The following is a 27,617-nucleotide window of genomic DNA, read 5'->3' as shown; positions in this document are numbered from 1 at the left end:
GTTCAGGTAAATGTGCGATTGTTTTTACGTTAGGGTTAGGGGCGGGTTAAGTAAGTTAGGGTTAGGGCGCACGCAGGTTAGGCGTGTGTGCGATAGTGACAAAATTTAGGGTTAGGGGCAGTTTAAGTGAATTAGGGTTAGGGCGTGGGTTAGGTGAGTGTGTGATAGTGACGGACTTTAGGGCTAGGGTTTGGGTTAAGGTAAGTGGGTAGATATTAGTGTCTTTGTACTGGCATATTAGCATTATTTGTGTTCTGTGTGTTTTCAGGCTTTTGAGTTTCAGGGTTTTGAGTTTCAGGCTTTTGCGTTTTCAGGCTTTTGTTTTCAGGCTTATGAATTTCGAGCTTATGATCATTCAGGCTTCTGAAGGGGAACGATATATATATATATATATATATATATATATATATATATATATATATATATATATATATATATATATATATATATATATATATATATATATATATATATATATATATATATATATATATATATACAGTGTTCCAGCACATATAATACTTATGCATTTATATCTGAGTGCATTCTCAAACTTCAAGTTTATTTTTCAGCTTATTTGCTAAGCATTCTATAGCTTAAACAGAGCACAGCCATGCAGTGATAATAAATTTGATATAAAGTGTTGATACAATGAGGTGTTATCACAGCACACTGCTTATAGGTACAACATAAAATGAAAATAATAACATGAAATAAAATGAAAATAGTGTTATCTGCAAAGACAGCAATTCATCAGCCATTTTCTGAGTATGTGTACATGTCCATGTGTGTATGCAGTGTTGGAATATTATACCACGGCAGTTCAGGTGTTTTATCTTTAGCAGCATGAATCTGAATGACATTTAAAACTTTTTCCATAGCATTGCCTGTAATGTAAGCTCTGGTCAGCGAAGGAGTGAAAACTGACTTCTGGCATGATGACACTTTATGCTCACTACAGATTTATTTATTTATTTATTTATTTATTTACATTTGTTGATCGGGAGCGTCCGACTGGACGTAGGTCCATTTTCAGCGGAGGCACGAGGAGAAAAGCTCCACAGTTAAAATATACAGACAGCAGTTACATTGGATTACATAGCGATTAACAATTTACATAGCAATTACTTACAGCATATTTACAGATGAAGAACATAGTACATCAGTAGACCACTAGAATCTTAATCATCTGCAAAGTACATAACAGACATTAACAATTGTTACAATAAGAAGTTCCTTTTGTATAATAAGTAGTTAGTCTTATGAGCACCCGAGCTTGTTATAATCAAGGTAGTTAGTGGGGTGGAAAGAAAGGTAGTGGTTGGATGGGGTGGCTGATATTAGAGTGGGAGTTGCAAGGGCATAGCCAGCATGTTTTTAGGTGCGCTTTTAGTAAAATTTTGAAGTGGGTGCATGATGGTATGGAGGTAATTAGGGGTGGAAGGGAGTTCCATAATTTGGCTATGGTGCAAGAGGATAATGCTTCACCAGCAGAGTTACTGGCATTAGTGATCTGCAAGTGATTTTTGTTGCTGGATCTTAGTGGTCTGGTGGTGCAATAGGGTTGGAGTAGATTCGGGAGGGATGGGGCATTTAGTGGATGGTTTACTAGTTTGTGGGCGAGTGAGAGTTGATACCATTGAAGGAGGTGAGGGAGTTCAGTTCAGCCCAGTTCAGCAAGTGAGAGACAGTGGTGACTATGGTAGGATGCCCTGTGGCGAATTTGGCGATTTTGTTGTAACAGGTCTCTAACTTGTTTAGATCGCATTGCCTTAGGTTGGTATATATTGGAGAGGCATAAAGTAGGTTGGAGATAAGGTGGGAATTTGCTATTGAAATCTTTGCTGCTTTGGTGAGAAGTTGCTTATTTCTTTATAATGCTCCTAGTTTTTTGTGGACTTTTTTTATGGTCATGGATATGTGAATGTCAAATTCTAGTTTATTGTCTATTTCCATGCCTAGCAATTTGGTGTGTTCTGTTGGGTGTATAGTGGTGTTGTCTTTTGCCGCAATGTTAAAGTGAGAGTTATTTTGAGTATGTTTGGTGGGTTATAAGATGAGTAGTTTAGTTTTGTTTGGGTTGAGTATTAATTGGGCATCGGATAACCAAGTTTCAACAGAGGAAAAGGCTTCCTGTGTGACTTTTTTACAGTTTGGGTAGGGACTAGGCTGAGCAGATGATGGTTGAGACATTTACGTACTGTATGAGTGTGCCATATTTGGTGGCAGAGGCTAGATTATTGGTGAAAATAGAGAAGAGTAGGGGTCCAAGGATAGATCCTTGGGGAACCCATATAGAGACAGGTAGTTGGGGAGATGTAATTCTGCCATACAACGGATTGTTGGTGGTTAGACAGGTAACTCTAAAACCAGTTGGTGACTGACTGAGAGAAGGATAGGTTATTGAGGACAGAGATGAGTTGTTTGTGTGGGACCATGTTAAATGCTTTAGACAGGTCTAGGAAAGTAGCAGAGGAGAGATAACCATTGTTTTTATGCTGAAGGATAGTGTTAGTAAAGGAGAGTAAGGCAGTGGTGGTGCTATGGTTTGGTCGGAAACCATGCTGAGTACTGGAAAGGAGGTTGTTATTAAGGAGGTAGTCTGAGACCTGAGAGTGTATGCATCTCTGTAGTATTTTGGAGAGCGGAGAGAATAGCTATGGGGCAGTAATTGGTTAGTTCTGTGGAGGGGCCACCTTTGTGGAGGGGAATTAAATGTGATACTTTCCAAAGTGTGGGAACGTAACTTTCTGACAGAGATCGGTTAATCAAGATGGATACTGGGTAGGCCAGAGCATCAGCTGCGATTTGTAGGTATTCACTTGGGAGGTTGTTTGCTGCTAATTTGGTGGGCTTAAGTTTAGTTAAGAGTTTTTTATGTTGGAGGTAGGTACAGGAGAAAAAGAGAAGGCAGTGGGGAGATTACTAGTTGAAGGTGTGGGTTGGAGGGGAGTGGGGTTGTGTTGTTTAGCTAGTGATCGTATGGTTTGTGTGGAGTGTGTGTTGAATGAGGTAACAATATTTTTGGAGGAGTGAGTGATGTTAGAAGGAGGGGTACTGACTTTACCTGGGTGGAGGATGGAGTTCATGGAGGACCAGAATTGTTTGGTGCTGTGTTGGAAGGAGTCTAGGGCAGACTGGTAGTATTGGAATTTGTCCTGTTTTATTAGCTTTTTGACTCTGTTGTGTAGTTCTACGAATTTCTGTCAAGCTGAGGGGATTTTGCTCCCAGGGTTTATCCCTGTTTTTAATTTCTGATTTAGTGGTTTTCTGTAGCCATGGGGAGGGTTGTGCTTTGATTCTGGAAAGTCTTATGAGGGCATGGTAAATAAGGATGCGCAGGAAGGTAGTATTAAAAAATTCAACTGCGTCATCAAGACTGAGGTACTTTAGAGGATGCCAGTTACATTCTTTGAGGGAGGAGATGAATGTGAGTGGGTTAAAGTTTATTTTTTTTACGTATTTGACGGTCGATGACAGGTTTAGCTTGATATAGGTAATTTTTGAGTAAGAATGTTGGGGAGTGATCACTGAGGCTATCTGATAAGCAGCCTGTTATGTATGACTGGGGGCTTTTACTGACTAGTATCCAATCCAGGGTAGTGTGCTTGCTGGAGTTTTTATTTATCCTGGTTGGTGACTAGACTAGTTGGGTGAAGCCATGAAGGTTTACATGATGGGTTGGATGGTTGCCAGAACAGGATTGCCAGTTAATATTGAAATCACCTAAAATTATAGTTTCTTGGGGGAGATGTTGGGTAGACCAGCTGAGGAGGTTTTCTAGTGGAGGGATGTTTTGGCCAGGTGGGAAGTAGCATCCAATTATGTTGATGGTTTTATTTTGAGGTTGGTATATGTTATTTCTTCATTGCCTATTTGTGGGGCTGATGATTTTAAGATCTGGATGTTTAGATGCTGTTTAAATATTATAGCTACAACGCCTCCTTTCTTGTTTAGCTGGTCTACTCTTAGGAATTGTAGGTTGGATAGCCCTATTTCTGAGCATTTTAACACAGTTCATAATGGAGTGTTGGATTCACTTTTTTTCTGTGTATTTGCTAAGCCAGATGTTAAGTGCTATGGTAACTTTTCTCAGAGGTTACTTAATTTGGAAAGTAGGTTTATATTAAATTTTGGCACACTTGCACCTAGAGGTTTAAATTTGGAGATGAATCTCACTTTATAATATGTTTTTATGGTAAAGTTGATGTTGCTTTAAATTTCATATATTTGTCAATTGATTATTTAATTGAAGTCATTATAAAAAGATGCTGCTGATTGTCATGAACTATTCCTGTGAAGGCTTATTTTAGCCGAGGTACCAGAAGACAATAAATCTGCAGTTTCCTGGCTCCTGAATGTGGTTGTTCTTTTTTTGCTTGTTTGTGGTTTTTTTTGTCTATGACCTTTGAAGGAGCTGTGGTTCTTTTCAAAGATGACTAATCCTGAGTTGAGTGCTAATGGATTTCTCTTTGCCAATTTATTAAAAGAAAGGGAAGATAAGTTGGCTCGTTTTGACCCTTGAACTTTTCCTGGGAATGGTAACTTTGATAAAAGATTTAATGAGCTTAAGAAGCTTATGATTAAAGAAACATCACTGTTTTATGATATTCGTTTGTTGGAGAAATATGTGAGTCTCTCCATTACACCTAGAGGTCTTCGTGTGGATAAGCTTCCTGCTTTTCAATTCGGTGAAGAAGAAAAATAATTTTTAGATGAGTGGAAAGCTGTTTCACTCCAATGTACTTTAGGCTGGCTAAAAATACTGATAAAATGTAACCAAAAGACTCTAGGTCAGATCCAACTTCAAATTGCACAGGTACAAGAAACTTTGCTTAGAGACTTTTCTAGTGATAATTTTAATGTCACAATGAAGGACATTAAAGATGAAGTGATGAAAGTTGAAACTGAAGTGATTCAAAGAAAAAAGAAAAAACTGAACAGAGATATTAATGACTTTAAGAAAAATTTAGTGTACTCTTGGCAACGGAAACGTAGAAATGGTAGATTCCAAGCTAAAAATGTGGAAGTGAGTTCTCGTAGTGGGCAAGATTCTTCAGTTTCTTCATCTGATACAACGGCTAGCAAAAAGAGCATGTCTTTTGAACGGGTGGACCTGACCGAAGACTTACAGGTTTCATCTGACATGGAGCAACAAAATAGGAGGAATTTTCGACAAAATAACAAACGGAAGCCAAGAGCAAAGGGTCGGAATAGGAGATATTGAGGCTGGGACATTTTCTGTTGCAGCTGCCTGTTACTCCAGGTTGGGACTTTCTGTTGTTGTGAGTGAAGACGCTAATGTGAACAATATGCATATAGTAAACTTAAGCGACTTAAACATTACATCTGACATGGAACAAGTTTTGTTAAAGGGAAGTAAGTTTGTCCCTACTAAAATACCAGCGTTAGCTGATATTTTATTTGATGTTAAGTGTTTTTGTCACAAATTGTGCTTGAAAGTCTTCTTTGAGGCACAGAATACTTCTACTAGTATGCTTATGGAGGGGAATAGTTGCAATGGGGATGTCAATTCTACCTCGAGTGACTCTTTGTTAGACCTTTCTATTTATGATTATGACTTGGAATGTTTTGTATTTTTGGATGCTGATTTGCCTGATGTTTCTGCATGTGATTCTGATATAGGTCGTTTTTTTACTGGCTATGCTAGACTTGAAGTGCCTATGTTACCTACAATGAGTTTTTTCTGTCCACCTAAAAAGTCTTTGATTCTAAATATTTTTGAGAATGCGTTGTTCAAGAAAGTAGAGGTTGAATATGCACAGTTTATGAAGCAATACATAAAATTTAATTTAACAAAATCTGAGTGGTTAGCTATTAAAGATATGAGAAATGCTAGTGACAAGTATGTGTTTTGTCAAGAAGATAAGGGGGGCAATTGGGTTATTATGGGTAAGCTGCATTACTTGAAAATGGTTTTTGATTTGTTATCTGATGAACATGTATATGTTGAGCTGCCCAGTAACCCAGTTCTGGAGTTTAATGCAGCCCTTCTTGAGCTACTAGAAAAAGGAGAAAGGTTAGGCTTGTTAACACAGAAAGATGTGAGGAAGCTACATATTGCTACCCCGAAAGACCCATTTTTTTATGCATTGCCAAAGATACATAAAAATGTTTGGGATCCTCCAGGTCGTCCTATTGTTTCTAGCTGTAGATGTTTTCTTGAGCATGTTGGGATACTATTGGATAGCCTTTTAAAGAAAGAATTGAATAATGTTATGTCACATATTCAGAATACCAATGACTACTGTGGCTTGGTTAAAAATTTGCAATGGGAAAAAGATTTACTATTGGGCCACAGTTGATGTTAAGGCTTTATATACCAGCATTAAGACACCTTTTGGTTTAGAAGCGATTAGTAAAATTTTAGGTGAAGGACCACGGACATCCTTTATTATATTGTTATTGGAATTTGCTCTCACTCAGAATTATTTTTTATGTGAACAAAAGATTTTTTTACAAAAAGAAGGCACAGCAATGGGCGCTAACTTTGCCCCTACATATGCTATTCTGTTTATGTTCTACTTTGAAACTAGTTTTATGTACACTCTTGAATTTTTTCATAAGTCTGTTATTTTATATCGCAGGTACATTGATGATTTGATCTTCATTTGTAGAGGTAACATTTTGGAATTTGGGAAGTTTATTGACAGTTTAAATTGTAATAAGTTTGGTTTGGAATTTACTTTTAAAGTGAATTTGAGTGTTATACAATTTCTTGATATTCAACTATATGTGGACATTCAGAACAAAGTTCAGTTTAGACCTTTTAAGAAAGAAACAGCAACCAATAATTTTTTACATGCTAGTAGTGCACATCCGAACCACTTAATTGAGGCTCTCCCATACGGTGAGTTTAAGCGTACCCTTGAACACACCTCTGAAAGTTGTTTACTGCTAGAGGAATTTTATGATAAAAAGAGCAGGCTCTTGGCTAGGGGGTATTCTGAAAATTTGATTAAAAAAGTGAAGCTAGAGTGTGGAATAAAAATTACCTTGTTAGGAGTAATGTTGTACAATTTTCTAACAGACATATGGTTAATAGGTATAACAATACGGATGAGAAAATATTTTTTGTAACAAAATACTCTCCATTTTCAACATGTTGAAGAACATTGTGGATTTTCTGTGGCCTATTGTCTATTGTAGTGATGAAATAGGACATTTATTTCCTAATAAAGTTACTTTTTCATATGGAAAATACCCAAATTTGAAAGAGCTTTTGAGCCTTAACTACAATACCAGAGTTATAAGTGAAAGTACTGGTATGTTTAAGTGTGGGAAATGTAAGGTCTGCTCTAGGGTGAAAAATCTATCAGGTGAATTTATTAATGGTGTTAAATACACAGCGACTGATAGATTTAATTGTAAATCCTGTGGGGTAGTTTATATTGTGGGTTGTGGATGTGCACCACCGAAATGTTATATTGGCCAAACGAAACATCAAATCAAAATACGTATTCTGGAGCACATTGGTGATGTGAGGAATTGTAGATTGCATAGCCCTATTTCTGAGCATTTTAACACAGTTCATAATGGTGTGTTGGATTCACTTTTTTTCTGTGTATTAGCTAAGCCAGATATTAAGTGTTATGGTAACTTTTCTCAGAGGTTACTTAATTTGGAAAGTAGGTTTATATTAAATTTTGCCACACTTGCACCTAGAGGTTTAAATTTGGAGATGAATCTCACTTTATAATATGTTTTTATGGTAAAGTTAATGTTGCTTTAAATTTCATATATTTGTCAATTGATTATTTAATTGAAGTCATTATAAAAAGATGCTGCTGATTGTCATGAACTATTCCTGTGAAGGCTTATTTTAGCCGAGGTACCAGAAGACAATACATCTGCAGTTTCCTGGCTCCTGAATGTGGTTGTTCTTTTTTTTTTTTTTTTTAATGTGAGGTTTAGCCAGGTTTCTGTCAGGATGACTATATCTGGGGAGTACAAGTCTATGGTGGCATGGAGTTCATGGACTTTGCTGGATATACTTCTAATATTTAGGATTAGTAGAAGGAAGTCACTTGGCTTTCTATTGGCTGTGATATGGGAGAAGTTGTGGTTTCTAGTCTGATTATGAGGATTGGGGTTGGAGATGGTAGGGCCGGGGTTGGGGTGGATGTCTCCACTTAGGGCTAGTTTTGATATGCATGAGGTTATTAGTTTTCTGTTGTTGAATGTGATTGTTTATTAGGGAAACTTTATGATTGTGTGCTGTGGGTAATAGGTATGGTGGCAGGGTTAATATGTTAAGTTGTAGGGATGCTTTATGTTTGAGTAATATAGTTGGTAGAATATGCGGGGTGTGTATAGGGATGGTTCTGGAGTTGTTGGGAGGGGAGCTGAGTGAGGGTGAGACATGAGTGGTGGTGTGAGTAGTAGTACAGTGGTAGTGGCTGCGTGGGCTAATGATGGAGTTTTGATAGGATGTAAGATATGCAAGGAGAGTGCATGCAGTGAGCATTGGTAAGGTATGCTTGTACATGTTAGCTGAGGAGGAGTGATGGTAGTGGGAAGATGGAGGAGGTAGTGTTGGGTTTAGTGCCGTGGTTGGCTATTGAAAAGATGGGAGGGGTTTGTGAGTGTAATAAAGATAGGACCACTGGGGGTGGGAGGGAATAGGGAGCAGGGTGGGGAGTGAAGCAGGTAGAGACCCTGTTAGTTGCTCTTATGATGGGGCTGGAAACAATCAGTAATAGAGTAAACTGATACATGAACATATGATAGTGAATGTGGAGACTCAGGTGGGTACCCTGTATTTCCACAAATTATCATTTAGCTGTGCCCCAGTTCAGGCAGTTTTAATAAGTTCTATGGCAGAGTTGAGCATGAGGTGCTCAAAGGGTGGCTGTAGTTTTAAAAATGGTGCCTGCCACAGGTAATATTTATTAACGTTGGGACTGGCTTAAGGTAATAAACAGGGAAGGGGCAGGGGGAGAACAAGGGTGTGAGCAGGCAATTCTTGTGTACTGCTGCTAATGAGCCAAAGCAAAGACAAGTTTGTGTTTAAGAAACAATCACAATTGACCAAGGACTGCTCTGAAACTGTAAGTAATTTCTTAACCATTTCTCAGATGGAAAAACAGGACAACCTTGTATCAGTAGGCTACTGTGGTCTCAGTTTAAATTAACAAACACACAGTATTTATCAGTTATGGATACTATTTGCTAACAGAAGGGAATAAGAGAGAAAATGGAGGATGAGTGTGTGTGCATGTGTGTGTGTGTGTGTGTGTGGGGGGGGGGGGGGGCTGCTTACAACTAAAGCAGAGTGCTCCAGGGGAAAATGAATATTGGCTCAAACAGGTAGGCACATACTCAAAGTTAACTGTAGCTGTTTGCAGACAGTTCAGACCCGGACTGTGCTTTTCCTATAAGAATGTTAAAGGTGGCACCGCAGTTGAATACTTAAGAGTGGTGTTAGGTTCAAAGTTAGCTGTAGCTGTTTGCAGACAGTTCAGATCCGGACTGCACTTTTCTTATAGGAATGTTAAAGGTGGCACCGGAGTTGAATACTTAAGAGTGGTGTTAGGTTCAAAGTTAACTGTAGCTGTTTGCAGACAGTTCAGACCCGGACTGCACTTTTCTTATAGGAATGTTAAAGGTGGTACCGCAGTTGAATACTTAAGAGTGGTGTTAGGTTCAAAGTTAACTGTAGCTGTTTGCAGACAGTTCAGACCCGGACTGTGCTTTTCCTATAAGAATGATAAAGGTGGTACCACAGTTGAATACTTAAGAGTGGTGTTAGGTTCAAAGTTAACTGTAGCTGTTTGCAGACAGTTCAGACCCGGACTGTGCTTTTCTTATAAGAATGTTAAAGGTTGTACCGCAGTTGAATACTTAAGAGTGGTGTTAGGTTCAAAGTTAACTGTAGCTGTTTGCAGACAGTTCAGACCCGGACTGTGCTTTTCTTATAAGAATGTTAAAGGTGGTACCGCAGTTGAATACTTAAGAGTGGTGTTAGGTTCAAAGTTAACTGTAGCTGTTTGCAGACAGTTCAGACCCGGACTGTGCTTTTCTTATAAGAATGTTAAAGGTTGTACCGCAGTTGAATACTTAAGAGTGGTGTTAGGTTCAAAGTTAACTGTAGTTGTTTGCAGACAGTTCAGACCCGGACTGTGCTTTTCTTATAAGAATGTTAAAGGTGGTACCGGAGTTGAATACTTAAGAGTGGTGTTAGGTTCAAAGTTAACTGTAGCTGTTTGCAGACAGTTCAGACCCGGACTGTGCTTTTCTTATAAGAATGTTAAAGGTGGTACCGGAGTTGAATACTTAAGAGTGGTGTTAGGTTCAAAGTAGACCCGGACTGTGCTTTTCTTATAAGAATGTTAAAGGTGGTACCGGAGTTGAATACTTAAGAGTGGTGTTAGGTTCAAAGTTAACTGTAGCTGTTTGCAGACAGTTCAGACCCGGACTGCACTTTTCTTATAGGAATGTTAAAGGTGGTACCACAGTTGAATACTTAAGAGTGGTGTTAGGTTCAAAGTTAACTGTAGCTGTTTGCAGACAGTTCAGACCCGGACTACACTTTTCTTATAAGAATGTTAAAGGTGGTACCGCAGTTGAATACGTAAGAGTGGTGTTAGGTTCAAAGTTAACTGTAGCTGTTTGCAGACAGTTCAGACCCGGACTGTGCTTTTCTTATAAGAATGTTAAAGGTGGTACCGGAGTTGAATACTTAAGAGTGGTGTTAGGTTCAAAGTTAACTGTAGCTGTTTGCAGACAGTTCAGACCCAGACTGCGCTTTTCTTATAGGAATGTTAAAGGTGGTACCGCAGTTGAATACTTAAGAGTGGTGTTAGGTTCAAAGTTAACTGTAGCTGTTTGCAGACAGTTCAGACCCGGACTGAGCTTTCCTTATAAGAATGTTAAAGGTGGTACCGCAGTTGAATACGTAAGAGTGGTGTTAGGTTCAAAGTTAACTGTAGCTGTTTGCAGACAGTTCAGACCCAGACTGCGCTTTTCTTATAGGAATGTTAAAGGTGGTACCGCAGTTGAATACTTAGAGTGGTGTTAGGTTCAAAGTTAACTGTAGCTGTTTGCAGACAGTTCAGACCCAGAATGCGCTTTTCTTATAGGAATGTTAAAGGTGGTACCAGAGTTGAATACTTAAGAGTGGTGCTAGGTTCAAAGTTAACTGTAGCTGTTTGCAGACAGTTCAGACCCGGACTGTGCTTTTCCTATAAGAATGATAAAGGTGGTACCACAGTTGAATACTTAAGAGTGGTGTTAGGTTCAAAGTTAACTGTAGCTGTTTGCAGACAGTTCAGTCCTGGACTGCGCTTTTCTTATAAGAATGTTAAAGGTGGTACCGGAGTTGAATACTTAAGAGTGGTGTTAGGTTCAAAGTTAACTGTAGCTGTTTGCAGACAGTTCAGACCCGGACTGTGCTTTTCTTATAGGAATGTTAAAGGTGGTACCGCAGTTGAATACTTAAGAGTGGTGTTAGGTTCAAAGTTAACTGTAGCTGTTTGCAGACAGTTCAGTCCCAAATATACATATATATATATGTGTGTGTGTGTGTGTGTATATATATATATATATATATATATATATATATATATATATATATGTATCTATATATATATATATATATATATATATATATATATATATATATATATATATATATATGTTGTTGTCTCTTTCAGCTTTTCCCGGTTAGAGGTCGCTAAAGCGGAACTCCAGTCCGCTAATGATTGGCAGTAGATTTTAATGTGCCGAGTTGCCGGCCCTGACGGGTTATATGTATGTATATGTGTTTGTATATATATATATATATATATATATATATATATATATATATATATATATATATATGTATATATATATATACACGCAAAAAAAATATATATATATATACATATGTGTATATGTGTGTGTGTATATGTGTGTGTGTGTGTGTGTGTGTGTGTGTGTATATATATATAGATATATATACATATATATATGTGTGTGTGTATGTATATCTATATATGTGTATATATATATATATATATATATATATATATATATATATATATATATATATATATATATACATATATACATGTATGTATATCTATATATGTGTGTGTATATATATATATATATATATATATATATATATATATATATATATATGTCTTTTGGCTATATAAGTGTGATAGGTTTTTAACTCTATCTTCAATTTCTCCAAGTCTTTTGGGTATCTAGTGCCATGGCAGGAATTGACCACATTCCTAACTCAAAGTATGATTAGAGTTCATGAAATTAGTATTACTGTTTGTCATTTTTGCATTTAAGTTACCCGTAACACATTGTATTTAAGTTACCTGGCACTTGCTCACTACAGCAATTATATAAGTCAGCACTAAAATATTAAAAGCACTACACCCTCACAAACTCCCCTTGAGTACCTCATTCCCCATTGGCCCTTTTTTTCAATTATAAAGGAATTCCCAATACTATTCTAGCATGTCCAAAGGTCAGTTGTCAATCTCCTCTCCGGTCCAGCTGGTGAATCTGGGAATCTTGAGGCAATGTTACAACTGCCTCATGTACACAGACAACCCTCTCCTCCTCCCAACAAATTCCAACACATGTGAGAGATGCAACCATACAGCCATACTGGAGGGTAAGCTCCCTCAACTCAGTACTGGCGAAACCAGTCAGGAGGAGAAGGAAACCACACTCACTACAATTCCAGTTTCACATAGACCTACCACGACAGCAAACCAAACACATAAACACACAAAAACATACTTGGAGGCTCTAAATAAAAATCTGCCTAAGCAGCAGAGACCTCCAAAGCAAACACCCAAGCAACCGCTACCCCAAAACAAAACACGTGCAACACATAGCTCACATAGCCAGTGTGCCAAACAGTCACAGCCCTTAAGGCTAAACAACACACCTGATACACTTGTAATAGGTGACTCTATAGTCAGGCACACTGACGTCCTGCTCACCAGGCTGAACAAGGAGAAGGTCACGGTGAGCTGCCTGTCAGGCGCTAGGATCCGCCACATAACACAAGCACTCAGGTCACTCCAAGGCAAGTACAAATATGACTCAGTCATTGTCTATGCTGGTGTGAATGACCTGAGACGTACCTCCCTGAACTACATGAAAAGAGACATAGAGGAGATCTCTGATCATGTAGCCCAGGCCGGTATGACCCTGACCTTGAGTAGCATCTTACCCTCACCAAGAATGATGCCACAATATGAAGATAAGATGATCAATTTCAACAATTGGCTTAAGTATTGGTGTCATTCAAAGGGGATCCAGTGCCTGTCAGCCTGGGATGACATGCTCGACAAGCCACGATGCTTCGCTAGGGACGGCTTGCACCTGTCACCCCTGGGCTTTCAGATATTAGCAAAGGCTCTTGCTACCCCCATAGTGTCTTTTTTAGGCAAGGCTCAAAAGACAAACCCACCTCCATAGGTATCTCAAGGGATAAGAAACTAAGAGTAATGCTACTCAATGCCAGAAGCCTAAACCTCAGGATGCATTCACTCGAAACTCTCCTTAGCATGGAGAACATCGATATCTGTGCAGTAACAAAAACCTGGTTCAAGGCTCCCAAGAGCACCCCAGCACTACCAGGTTATACCTCATACCTTGCTTTTGAGCCCCAAAACTTGGACCGAACCACAAAAGGAGGGGGAGTATCAATATTCATCAAAGATACCTACACCTCCAGGTTGGTGGCACAGCACGAAGCATCAGAGACTATCCATGTGCAACTAACAGTGGGTAAAACTGCCTTCCAGTTTATAGCCTGCTACAGACCACCCTCCCAAACCCAGGAACCCCATTCGGCCTTCCTGAGGACACTGGAAAATATGAAGGTCTCTCCAAACACCATTATATTGGGCGACTTCAACTACCCAAACATAGACTGGGAGCATTACTCTAGGTCCAACACTCTAGCCCAAAGGTTCCTAGAATTTATAAACTCAAATGCTATGGAACAACTTGTTACCACTCCCACAAGAGGGGAAAACATACTGGACCTGATCATCACCAACATGGGGATTCTATGCTCCAGACCAGAAGTGTATCCCTCACTGATAAGATCAGACCATAAACTAATCTCACTGGATATTCACATCCCGACTCCACCCCCTGCCCTGAAAACCACAGTGAAAAACTTCTCTAAAGCAAATTTCACACTCCTCAAAACCGAGGTGGAATCCTTCAAAGCCCCCAGGCCTGTGGAAAATACGGCCCAGACCACAGAATCCTTTATAAACACATTCTATGAACACCTTCAGGAATGCATGGATCATGCAATCCCAAATAAAACCAAGACCCAATCCTCCAAAGGCATTCATCCTGTCTGCTGGACCCCAGCCATAAACAAACTATACAATAGATGGAGGAAGCTACTACATGATAGAGCAAAATCCCAAAAAGGGAAGGCATCTCTGATCAGTATTAGCAAAAAACTATGGGCACTCATAAAATCGTCTAAGGCCAGCTTCAATAGAAAAATTGCACAGGACACTAAGGATAATCACAAGGCTTTCTTTAGTTATGTTAGGAACCTGGGTGGGAATTCCCAGATATTCTCAGAATTAGTCCAATATGACAAAAAATACACCGAACCCACAGACATTGCCAACATCCTAGCTGACAGGTTCAGTGCAAACTTCTCCCCCCCCCCACTAAATGGGCAAATATCTATCCCAGCAGAGTGCTGCCCCCCTGACATCTCAGATGGTCAGGTAAGAGCTGCCCTCCAAAGCAAAAAACACAGCATCAATGGGACCAGATGATGTCCCGGGCTGCGTCCTACATGAACTCCAAGAAGAGCTAAACCCAAACATAAAACTACTGTTCAATCTCAGCCTTACTACAGGATATGTACCCAAAGAGTGGCATACAGCAACAGTGGTCCCTCTCCACAAAGGTGGTGCCTCAACGGATCCTGGAAACTATCGCCCCATAAGCCTGACTAGCTTGGTCTGCAAAGCTATGGAAAGGATCATCATGGACCTCATAAATAAAGATATTGGGGACGTACAGACACTGGATCCTACCCAGTTCAGCTTTGTTAACGGCAGATCCTGCCTCTTAAACCTGGTTGATTTCTTTGAAACAGTCACCAAGGCCATTGACGAGGGGAAGGTGGTCCACACAGCCTACCTGGACCTCACAAAAGCCTTTGATACAATACCCCACTCGGGCATTATAGATAAGCTCACCAGCTTAAATATAAACCCCTATGTCACTAGATGGGTTGCAAACTGGCTCAAGGACAGAACCCACATGGTTAGAATTGCTGGAGCCATGTCAGACTCCAAACCAGTTACAAGTGGCGTCCCACAAGGCTCAGTCCTGGGCCCTCTCTTGTTCGGTATATATTTCTCGGAGGTACAGACCAACACGGAAGGACTGTGGCTGACCAAGTTTGCAGATGACTGCAAACTGGGCGCCATAATCGACTCTCCAGCCGACACAAGCATCCTCCAAAAGGGCCTCATAGAAACAGACAACTGGTGCCAGAGTCATGGCTTCAAGCTAAATGCCAAAAAGTGTATAGTCATCCCCTTTGGCAAAAACAAAGTGCCCACAAATTACCACATAGGTGGTAATCCATTAAGTACAGAAGAAGTAATTAGGGACCTGGGGACCCAAGTTGATAGCAATCTCTCATTTGACAACCACGTGGCCAAAGTGGTTAGAAAACATTTTATATAGCCCACCTAATCATGAAGGGATTCACATCTAGATCAGGGGAGGTCATCGTGCCTCTTTACTCATCCCTCATCAGGCCTATAATTAAGTACAATGCCCCTTTTGGGATGTACCTTACCAGACACCTGCAGCAACTGGAAAGACCCCAAAAGTACCTCACCAAGAGGATCAAAGGGCTCAAACAGATGCCATATGCTGCCCGGTTAAAGAAACTCCAGCTCTACTCAGTGGCATACCACCTGCTCAGAGGTGATCTGTGCCTGACGTATAAAGCTATGTCCAACCCGGAATTAATGGACATGCTGCACCTCAGAAAATCCAAATCCCATCGAGCTACTTGCTCAAGAGACTTGAACCTCAGCACTGAAATAAATAGGACATGCTGGAGGGACAGATTCATAACCCAGAGGCTCCCTTCACTCTGGAATAAAATCCCAGTCCAGGTTAGGCAGAGTCCCTCATTGACTCTCTTCAAGAGGAGTCTTGATGAGTGGATGGGAGACCGTAGGTTTACCCCGGGTATCACTTCTGTGTCACTGTTAGACAGAGGCACAGTATACTAACCTCGAAAAAGGGCATAGCAAAATTCATTTAAAATGGGTGGCGAAAGCCAAACACACTCTGGCTAGGCTTATAAATGCCCTAGGGCAGATAGCCTAGTATGAACCTATGAACCTATTGTTTCAATTTCTGATGTTAGCCAAAAGTGCTCTTCACAGCACCTGCGATGTACCCAGAAATGACTGCTTCTTTAATTAATATGGAATTGCATGTATCGGTATCATTTCTAAATAAGACTGCAATTTTTTTTTTTTTATGAAACCCATTGATTCTAATAATATTGGAACTGTCTGGTTATCCTTCTTCCACGCTGCCCTCATTTCTGCATGCAAATCCTGGTATTTTATATCTGAGTCTCTCTGTATGCAAGACACTAATCAATGGGTGTAGCAATTTCAATGATCAGTGCCACCTCTGTCTTTGCATGGAATACTCTCTCTGGTTTTCCTGCATCTATTTTCTGAACTGTTGGTAATGGGTGATCTCATGTGAAATAAACTTCCATAATTCTCTGTAATGCTTTGTGGCTTATATTTCCAATGCTTGTCAGCTTCTTCAGTATTATAGGTTCATAGGTTCATAGGTTGATACTAGGTTGTAATTATTCCATTATCCCTAGTGCAACAGTCTTGCTACGTTATTATCCATTCAGCATATTATGTTTCACAGGGTCTTCATAGATATTTCTCCAAAATGTATCTATTTCTTTTTTGGTGGTTTCTATTCTTTTTGCTTTGTTTCCAAATTCTGTATAAAACTTTTTGAGGTCCTCATTGAATTGCTTATTTGTGCTTTTCCTATTCGTCTGCATATCTTCTAAGTGTACCTGCCTGTTCTCATACTGGATGCTGCTTTTATCTCTTCTAAGTATTTTAATGATCTGTTCCCTCTTGTATACGCTCAGAAGTGACTCTTCTTGTCTTTATTGGTTTGTAGTTTTCCCTCTTCCGTGCTTTCATGAAGGCATTTGATTTCTTCCCCTCCTTTCCCTTACTGCCCTGTGTTCTTGTGGTAAGACTTTATCTGCTATTAATTTAGCTGCATAGTAATTGTCTATGTACTTCTGTTATATCATGCAAATTTCTATTAATAGTCTTTATTACTGTGTTAATCTGCTTTATCAGGCTTCTAACATATTACTGTGTTCCTCTTTTTATTAGGCTTGTGACATTTTTTGTCTTATTGATTTTTTACAATCTCTTTCTTTCATCCATCTTAATATGTTTATCTGTCTGTATTAAATCAGGTGGCTCTTCACTTAGATCATTTTCTTCTAAACCGAGGGCATATTTTTTGTTCTGTATTTCCTGCTGGCATTGTACAGTAAGTTCCAGCGCATCTTCCTATGACATCCTTCCCCATCCATTGCCCTTTCATATGAGAACTGACTGGCCTATCACTCCATATCACCTAGGTCAGATTTGCCACTGTTTCCTATTCCTTCCCTTGCTGTGCAACTCCAACTGAAAATTGTTGCTGTTTTTTCTAAAGGCTCCAGAGTATCTTCATGTGGCAAGTGATCAGATGCTTTGCATTCTGTTTCTCCATAATTTGGGGACTCTTTGTTGTAGCATTGCGAGAGTTGGATTTTCTACACTAAATCCTTCACTTCACAGGTGGTCCATAACTTCACTCTCTGTTTCTTTAACTTTTCCTTTGCTAACCCTCTTTTCTTCTTACCCCATTTGTTTTCTTTTTTTTTTTTTTGTTTTGTTTTGTGAAAATTTTCCATATCTGTGTGCCTTTGCCTGTATTTCTTTTCTAATATCTTTGGTGTTGTCCTTTTGTGTTTAGTTTTGCTTTTTCCAGTGCATGCATTTTGTACCATATTAAATCTGTTTTTCTTTCCCATGACCACATTTTTTCTTCAGATGTCTCCTGCTCCTGCAGTTTCTCCTTACTTGTGGGACTGTGTTCCATCATGCTGTGACATAACCTGTGCTGGACTTTCCATACCAAATCCTTCACTTGTCAGGTGGTCCATACCTTCGGTTTCTTCTTGTTTAACTTCTACTTTACTAATCTTGCCTTTTAAATATCCCTTATTTTTTTGTTTCTTTTAAATTTTCCATATCTGGGTACCATTACCTGTATTTCTCTTCAAATACCTGTGCAGCTGTTTATTTATTTATTTATTTATTTATTTATTTATTTTGATTAGTCTGGCTTTCTCTTTTGCATAAATATTGCACCATACCAGATCACTTTCCCTTTCCCATGTTCATGTTTCTTTTTCATACCTTTCAAAAATCTCTAGGATTTGTTCATTATATCTTCATACTGTCTCTGACACTTATTTTTCCAAGTGGCCCAAAATATATAATAAATATAATATTCATGCATCTCCTGTGTTAATGAAAACAAATTTTCATTTGAAGCTTTTGATATTTTTTCTTGTGCAAGTATTTTTGTTTCCTCTAATTTGTCCATTAATCTTTTTGCATATCTTCATTGTAGCAATTCTGGGCTTCTTGCACAATAGTAACAATACATACTTTCTTCCTTATCGATTGTCTACTATATCATCTTTTTGGCTCTTTTTTTTGGCCTGTCAGTTTTTTGTAGTTTGTGGACTACTACTTCTTGCTACAGCAGGGGGCCATCCTCCTCCTCCTGAGCCTGGCCTAACCCCATTGTAGGAATGTTTCCGTGACTTGAGGATTTAATACTGTCATTTTTTTCCATTCATGGCAGCACTGCGCATACCGGATTGGGCACATATTTATCTTTGGACTTGTGCACCTAGCTGACTTTATTTTTTAACCTACCTCTGTCCATGATACATGTGATGTTAAGTATAGTCTCATTCCCTCCAGTAGAGCTCTTTTAAGTGTGTCCCTTTAACTCCAAGTGGGTGTGGCTTCAGCCTTTAAAAATGAAGTTATCACCTTACAATTCTAACAAATACTAATTGACAGAGGTCATATATCAACACAATTGTGTTTGCCATCATGTATGCTTCAAGATAAAATATTCTGACACCTTGTATGTAGCATGGTTTTAGAATTATTAATGCAAATATGAACAGGCAATATTTGACGCCTAGAGGCGCAGTAGGCTGTAACTGCAGAAACGCCTGGAGACGTTACTCGGCTGTAATGAGATAAATCAATGTCATCCTGGTGAGATTTTATGAAAACAAGGTCCTCCGCATGAAGGTATTCGCCAAGATTTGAGAATGAGTTCAGTTCCCACAATACTACTCTCCTTTTCTTGCTGATTTTATCATCTGTCCATTTGGACCCCATGATGTATAATGTACCTACTTTTTGATTAGTTTAAGCATGTATGATGCATAATGGCTGAATTTTCACTGGTCATCTATAACAAGAACCAGTAATTTTGTGTGCTTTACTTGTTCCATCATGGTGGTGTTCACAGAGACTATAGTATTTTGGGGTGAAGAATATTAATTTTTTTTTTGGGGGGGTAGGGGATTTAGAAGTGGTTATTTACCTAGGTTTCAATGTATAAGAAGGATTCTTTTGTAAGGTCTTAGAATTTATAGACAGTTTTTTTAGAAAAGATTAAGGTGGAGTCATCTGCTTAAGATTGCATTTTTCATAGCAGTGTAAAGTCCATTGATAAATATGTTGTAAGTACAGGGCTTAGTGTAGATCCTTGTGTGTTGCTTTGACTTAACATGTTTTAGACCACCTTTTCTGTTGAACACAGTCATGGTGATATATTGGCCTGGTATTAATGACTCACCACAGGCATTGGCCAGGTATTGATGACACACCACAGGCATTAGCCAGGTATTGATGACACACCACAGGCATTGGCCTGGTATTGATGACTCACGACAGGCATTGGCCTGGTATTGATGACTCACCACAGACATTGACCTGGTATTGATGACTCACCACAGGCATTGGCCTGGTATTGATGACTCACCACAGGCATTGGCCTGGTACTGATGACTTACCACAGGCATTGGCCTGGTATTGATGACTCACCACTGTGGATAGCTGGGGGAACACTGTTTATGGTATGCTGGAACAGGAAGCTGAACAAAGTGATAGGGTGTGATTGTAAGAATGGAGTGACCAGACAATGATGACAGTAGTAGAGATACCTGGTGAGATGGACAAAGAAGGAAGGTGGTGGTAAGCGTACCTAGAGAGGCAGGTAATACAAAGGAGAATGAGGAAGATAAACACCTAAAGTAGAATGCAGAACAAGTTCTCTGAAATAACTTTAATCCACTGAATAAACTTTAATCTCATTTTGTTTTAGGTTTAGCACCTATGCTCAGCGACATAGATAAAAAACCATTTACCTCCATTCTGTACGGAAATGGCCCTGGCTTCAAGATGGTTAATGGATCAAGAGAAAATGTGTCTACTGTGGATATAGGTAAGTTTATATAATATAGCTATAGTATTTCTAATGTCCTTATGAACATTTTACAGTCCTATGGTCCTGATATATCACTTACCCTTTTCAAGGTTAAGATGCTTTGCTTTGTCTCTAGGACTTGCTGTATTTATTAGTGGAGCAATGGCAACTCCTCAGTCACACCTGGTAAAGTAATAGTGTTTTTTTTCCACCTTATCCAAGGCAATTTATTAGATAGAACAGCTGGAAATAAACATGCTGGCTTGACAGCTGTCATACCATCCGATATTGTAGCCATTGCATTTATTTCATCTTGATCATGTCATCAGCGAAATGGTTCTGATGCACAGAATACCTATGGTAGAGCATCCCAGCTCACTGGCTTCCCCAGTAATTGCTAAGACCTGTGAATATTCTATCTTATTCTGCCTTACAGTTTTGTGGTAGTGTTCGCTTCAATCAGACCGTGCACTCACATTATTCCTGTCCAGTGTCAGTATTGTGAAAAAGTGGGTTAAGACTGGTTTGGTGAATGTTTTATTCTCTTTTCTCACTTCTCTTTCTTTTTGGGATGACAGCCATACAAGGCATAAGTATTCATAAGGAACTTATTAACTCATTCCTTTCTACTGGAGTATAGTCATCAGGAAAGCAGAGATGTCCTATTCTCATGTTGCAGTGTTTTTACATGTAGGATCCTCTGCCTCTGGCGACCCGAACGTCCAACTCCTATGCCAAAGCTTAATCCTGGTTGCTGTCAGGGTCCTGGGACATCACATGCAGGGCCATAAACCATGATCCATTAATGTGACGTCTGCACACTCAGACCTCAGAGGTTCCCAGCGACAGTCGAACGTCAGCTTGCTCGCTCCGCACTTTAGAAGACATCTTCAGATAAGTATCCCATTGGGGAATTTTCTTTATTTTACTTAGGCTTACTGTTGATCCTTTCTTTAGCCAATGTCATCTTGGAAGGAAAAATTTAAGTGCAGCTACCAGATTCTGCACAAGGATTCCCATGAGCTTTGTCTCTTTTGTTTAGGCCAATCCCACAACCATACGACCTGTAGTATTTGTTAGTTGTTCATCCCTAAAATCCTACATAGTCATCTGGCAGCCCTGAAATGCTTAGCCCTAGGTATGGAAACCAAACTGGCTGTTGAGGTGGAGTGTACTAAAAAGAAGGCCAAAGTTTCAAGGCCTACTGCTTGTGCCCCTCCGATGTTGGATGTCCCACCAGCTACCAGTCTAGGGGCTGAGGGACGTCCAGATGAACTGGTGATGTTGGCAGTTACTGTGTTGGAACCAGCCCTAGAATCTCTAGTTAGCACATCCCTGGAGGAAACTGCGATGTCAGCTGCTGCTGTTGTCAAGGGGGAACCCGGCATGACCGCATGGCCACTTTCAATTCCAGACCAGGATACCTCTCCTATGGGCCAGATGCCTGGTTCTAGGCCTACTCCTCCTCAAACAGTCTTAAAGACTACTCCTCTGAAGAGGCAAAAAAAAACACTTATACTTATCATCCACTACTGAAGACCAGCCAGACTAGCAAATGTTTTCCCAGTCCCTGGTTTAGGCATTCATGGCCCTCAGACCCACAGCCTGTCTTACCCCGGCCCTGCCTGTAACTCATTATTAACTCAGTCCAAGGCCTCCAGCCCCTAAAAGGCCAGAAAGGTTTTACAAAGTCCCTGAAGACCACAAGTACCTTATTAAGCCACCTACGGCAGACCCTGGTGTCATTGCAGTGGCTCCAGATATGTAATCCAGGCAAATTCCCTCTCCAGATAAGCATTCCAGGCAAATTCCTTCTTCCTCCCTTCTGCCATCGGACAAGGACAGCAAAGCCATGGACAGACTGGGGAAGATGTTTTATACTTCCACCCTGGCCTTTAGGGCCATTAACTTTCAGACACATGTGGTCAACTATACCTTGGACTTGGTCTCCCAGGCCACCTCATTTCTCTCTTCCTTGCCTGATTCCCCCATCAAACCCCAGGTTACCTCTAAGCTCTTCTTAGCAGCACAAGTTGCCAGACATTCTATAAAGTGCAGCTATGATGCTGCTGAGGCTTTAGCCAGATCAACTGCCTCAGACTCTGTACTGTGAAGGTATTCCTGGTGCAGACTACAGCCCCTCCCTGAGGATTTCAAAAACAAGATCTTAGATGCCCCCCTGGACACAAAATTCTTATTTGGCAAGCAGTCTGCAGAGCTATTCAAAATCCTACAGGAGAAAAGCAAGGAACTTCAGGACCTCAAACATTTAATGGTCTCTCCACTTCCAAAGTTTTACAGGAACTACTCTGCTAAACCCACTTTTGTCAGGAGAGCACCCGCTCTTCTCTCCTCCCTCCTCTTCCTCTAAACACAGGAAAGGATCTTCAAAAGCTACATTCCCCCAGGACAGCCTCTTCCCAACCCACCTCCAGGCAGCCCTCTCCAGATAGACAGAACAATACGTGACTATCTAAACTACCTACCCCTCTCCACCCACCTCACTCACTGTCTACCCCTTTGGCAACATATCACTTCACACTGCTGGGTATTATTGACAGTGGAAAAAGTGTACTTTATGACCTGGTAGGAAAACCCCATACCACAAGGCATACCCTCCCTCCAAAAAAGAGTTCCACATCATACCCCAGATGATCCAAGATCTGCTTTCACAAGGAAGCATAGAAAGAATTCCCACAGCTCAGGAGGGTCAAGGGTTTTACTCCAGGCTCTTCCTGGTCCCAAAGAAGGACAGCCTTTGGAGGCCTATCCTGGACCTGTCCCAGCTAAACCCCTTCCTGCAGGTACCCTCCTTCTGCATGCTATCCCTTCAAACCCTTCTTCCACTATTGTCTCCCAGTGCTTTCATGGCCACCTTGGACCAAGGAGACATATCTCCATATCCCCATCCACCTAAACTACAGGAGGTACTTATACTTTGCTGTGCCATCCTCACACTTTCATTTTACTGCCTTGCCCTTTGGTTTGACTACAGCACCAAGGGTCTTCACAAAGTGTCTAGCCCCAGCAGTAGCCTACTGCAGAACAAAAGGCATACAAATTTATCCTTATCTGGACGACCTCATTATAGCGGAGGACGCAAGTCTTCTCAGGACTCACCTGACATTGACTATGTCCCTCCTTCAGAGTCTGGGTTTCACTCTCAATCTGACAAAATCCTCCCTCACCCCATCACAAGACCAAATGTTCCTGGGCTGCAGAATAAGGACAGACCTGATGAAGGCTTTCCTTCCCCAAGACAAAATCAGCTCCCTAAACATTTTCTTCCAGCAGTTGCTTCTTGTCAAACATATCTCTGCCAGGCAATTCCTCCATCTTCTATGTCTGATGGCAGCTACCCTTCCTGTGTTGCCCCTCACCAAGTTGCACATGAGGAAGTTCCAGTGGTACTTGAAAAATGTCTGGTCACAACACAATCACCCCTTGGACTTTCAGGTGCACTTCCTACCCTGCCTGAAGAAATAGTTGAGGTGGTGGATCCAACAAATCAAAATCCAGGCCTTCCTCTGGATTCCCCCAAACCAGTGCAATTCATGCATACAGATGCCTCGGATCTATGGTGGGGAGCCACCATGAATGGTCTCAAGGTACAGGCTCAAAGGGACCCTTCCCTCTAGAGAAAGCATAGCAATGTGAGGGAAATGACTGCTCTCCTAGGCCTAAAGACTTTGCTCCCTCTAATACAGGAATGTACCCTACAATTCTTCGCAGATGCCACTGTGATGTGGTGCATAAATAAGTTGGGAGGAACTAGATCCTACATACTGTGCAGGCTAGCAATACAGGCATGGCATTTGGCCACCCAGTACAATATCACACTGCAGGTGGTCTACATTCCATCTCAGGACAACCACCAGGCAGATACCTTCAGCAGATCATTCTCTCAGCATCACAAGTGGATGTTACACAGATGTCTTCTTAGACATTGTCCACAGATGGGGCAACCCCACAAATAAGTTTGCCTCCCCTCAGAACAGACAACTTCAGCTATTCTGCTCCAGAATCCACTCTCCACTAGCATGGAAAGTTTATGCCTTTTCAATCTCTTGAAAGGGATTATTCCTTTATGCCTTCCCCCCTTTCAGCTCATTCAGAAGGTCCTTCTGAAAATACAGAAGGACAAATCAAAAATCTTGCTGGTGACCCCCTATTGGCTAAGGCAGCATTGGTTCCCCTTCTATTTCTTGCCATTGACAATCACCATAAGTTGCCCCACAAGGTAGACCTGCTCACACAACAAAAGGGGTCCCTCATTCATTCTCATCTGAATACCCTCAGTCTAACTCTGTGGGTGATTAAACTTCTGATCCCTTTCAGCACGTCCTCTGAATAGAGGTATCTATCCTGCAGGAGGCCAGGAAACCCATAACCCAGAGATCCTACATTTCAAAATGGAAAAGGTTCTCCACTTGGTGTCTTCAAAGGCAACTAGACCCATTCTAAGCAGATGTCCCTCTAGTCCTAGTGTGTGAGCTCCTAAAATCAGAACTTTCATACTCTTCAGTGAAAGTCCATTTATCTGCCACTCCACCCTGCCTATCTACCTACTGACCCACCCCTTCTGTCCAGGTTGGAGGTGAAACATTTTCTTAAGGGGGTCCTCCACATCAGACCACCTAGAAAACCAAGTTCCCCTCCATGGGACTTGAACTACGTGTTGGAGAAACCTACCACAGCCCCCTTTGAACCAGCAGCTTCTGTCTCTTTAAAGATGTGTACCTGGAAAACTGTCTTATTAGTAGTTAGGAAAGTCTCTGAACTGCAATCTCTCATGGCCTCTCCACCCTACACTATCTTCCCCAAAGACAGGGTAACTCTTCATACCAACCTCTCCTTTATGCCCAACATAGAAAATAAAAACAAAAATCAAACCACCACACTATAAAATGCCAGTTTTTTATTAAGGCACTTAACAAAAGTGCTTATGTTGAGTGTCTTAAAAAAACTGGTATTTTATAGCTCAGTAGTTTGATCTTTTTTTTATTTTCTACATTAGTTATGGTTGTTGAAATCGAACTTTTAGTGCTTTAGGTCCTATTTTGGTTTTTGGATTTCTTATGCCCAAGGTGGTCAATGAGTTGTCCCTCAATCAGTCTATCTGTTTACTCACCTTTTTTCCTTCTCAAAATGACAGTGAGAGAGTGCTCTACTCCCTTGATGTCCACATGCAACTAAGATTTTATCTGGACAAGACCAAAGACATTAGAAAGTCCAGTCAGCTGTTTGTTTCCTTTTAACCCAGGGCCCTGGGAAAAGCTGTATCCAAACAGACAATATCCTTCTGGATATGCAAAACTATTGCCTTCTGTTATTTGTTTCATGGAAAAGACTTATCCCACTCCATTAAGGCACATTCTACTGGAACATTGGCCTCTTCAGGAGCCTTTCTCAAAGGCCTGGACATGTAGCACCCAACTGGATAAAAGCATCCTTTTCAAACTAAACAAACTTAGAGGACAAATAGTCTACTAAAGCCAAATTTAAGTTAAATTTTAACTCCTAGTCCAAGGACATCCACAAGGCATTATTTATCTGCTATATGTCCGCAGCTTCAAAAGGAATACACAGTTGTGTGTGGAGCTCATTGTTAATGGAGCTACTTATATTGAGCAAGATACAGTAGTCCATGAAAAGAAGACAAAAGTAGCATTGATCACTGAAAATGCTACACCCAATGACTACAGTGTCTTATGTACAGAGAGAGACAAAGTTATAAAATATCAGGATTTGCAGGCAGAAGTGAGGCACTGTGGAAGAAGGATACTCAGACAGTTCCAATAGTAGTAGGAGCAATGGGTCTTATAAAAAAGAATTTACAATCATACTTAGAAATGTTACTGATACAGCTATAACTCTGTATGAATTGCAGGAGGAGTCATTACTGGGCACATTGAGGGTGCTGTGATGAGCACTTCTGGCTTACATCAAAGACTGAAACAAAACTAATTTTAAACTTTAATGGTACTTTGACATGGGAATGGGATCCACTCCCTTCATGTTATTAGAAACCCAAAAGACATGGAGAAATTAAAAAAAATGACATAGCAAACCAACTGGCCAACAAATTTGGCTCCAACTTTACCCTTCTTTCCCTCTCAACCTTCCTTCATGAGATACCATTAAATATAACTCCCCCTACTATCATTAGGGAACAGGTCCTTAATGCTCTTAGTCCAATAACACTGCACCAATGGGTCCAAACAATATCCCAGGATGCCTTCTAAATAGCATGATGTATGACCTATCAGGCCCTCTGGAATTGCTACTTAACTGTAGCCTCCAAACAGGCTTCATGCCTCATGAATAGAGAACAGCAACAGTCATCCCTCTGCACAAAAGCAGGCCATCTTCTGATCATGGAAACTACAGACCCATAAGTCTTACTGCTCTCATATACAAAGCCATAGAAAGAATTATCATGGAAATGATCAATAACTATGAAGGAAACCTCCAGACACTAGGCCCAAACTAATTTGATTTTGTCAAGGACAGATCACACCTACTCAACATGATGGACTTCTTTGAGAAGGTCACCAAAGCAATAGATGAGGGCAAAATGGTTCACACTATGTACCTTGACCTGGTCAGGGCATTTGACACAATACCCCACTCCAGGCATTGTTGACAAACTGAAGAGATTGGGTATAAGCCCGCAGGTCCCTGAGTGGATAGCCATCTGGCTCACAGACAGGACCCAGGAAGTTAGAATTGGGAGTCCACCTCTTTGAAGAGGTCATTCAAAACTTGAGTCCCTTGGGTATTAGACCTGGGAACACTTCTTTTTGGCATTTACTTCTCCTATGAACTTATGAAGTCAAGGAAAATGTCACTGGCCACTGGCTGACTAAATCTGCAAATAATTGCAAATAGGAGTGCTCATTGAGTCCCCCACCAACAAAAATGTTCTCCAGGAAGGACTGACACAGACAAATAACTGGTGCAAGAGCCATGGACTAAAACTAAATACCAAGAAATGCATA

The 27,617-nt window shown here is 40.4% G+C and overlaps 1 protein-coding gene across 1 annotated transcript in view; it reads left to right on the top strand.

The window, feature by feature from the left end:
• The window catches only part of ALPL (alkaline phosphatase, biomineralization associated), a 693,762-nt gene that overhangs the window by 613,236 nt on the left and 52,909 nt on the right, over positions 1–27,617 (top strand). Inside the window, exon 11 of the mRNA XM_044063160.1 lies at positions 20,515–20,634. Coding sequence (XP_043919095.1) covers positions 20,515–20,634 — 120 coding nt within the window. The remainder of the gene's footprint in view (positions 1–20,514; positions 20,635–27,617) is intronic.

This window comes from Protopterus annectens, chromosome 2.part1 (genome assembly GCF_019279795.1).
Source record: "Protopterus annectens isolate FY-2018-M chromosome 2.part1, PAN1.0, whole genome shotgun sequence".
Taxonomy (NCBI): Eukaryota; Metazoa; Chordata; order Ceratodontiformes; family Protopteridae; genus Protopterus; species Protopterus annectens.
This window is presented reverse-complemented; position numbering and strand designations above follow the sequence as displayed.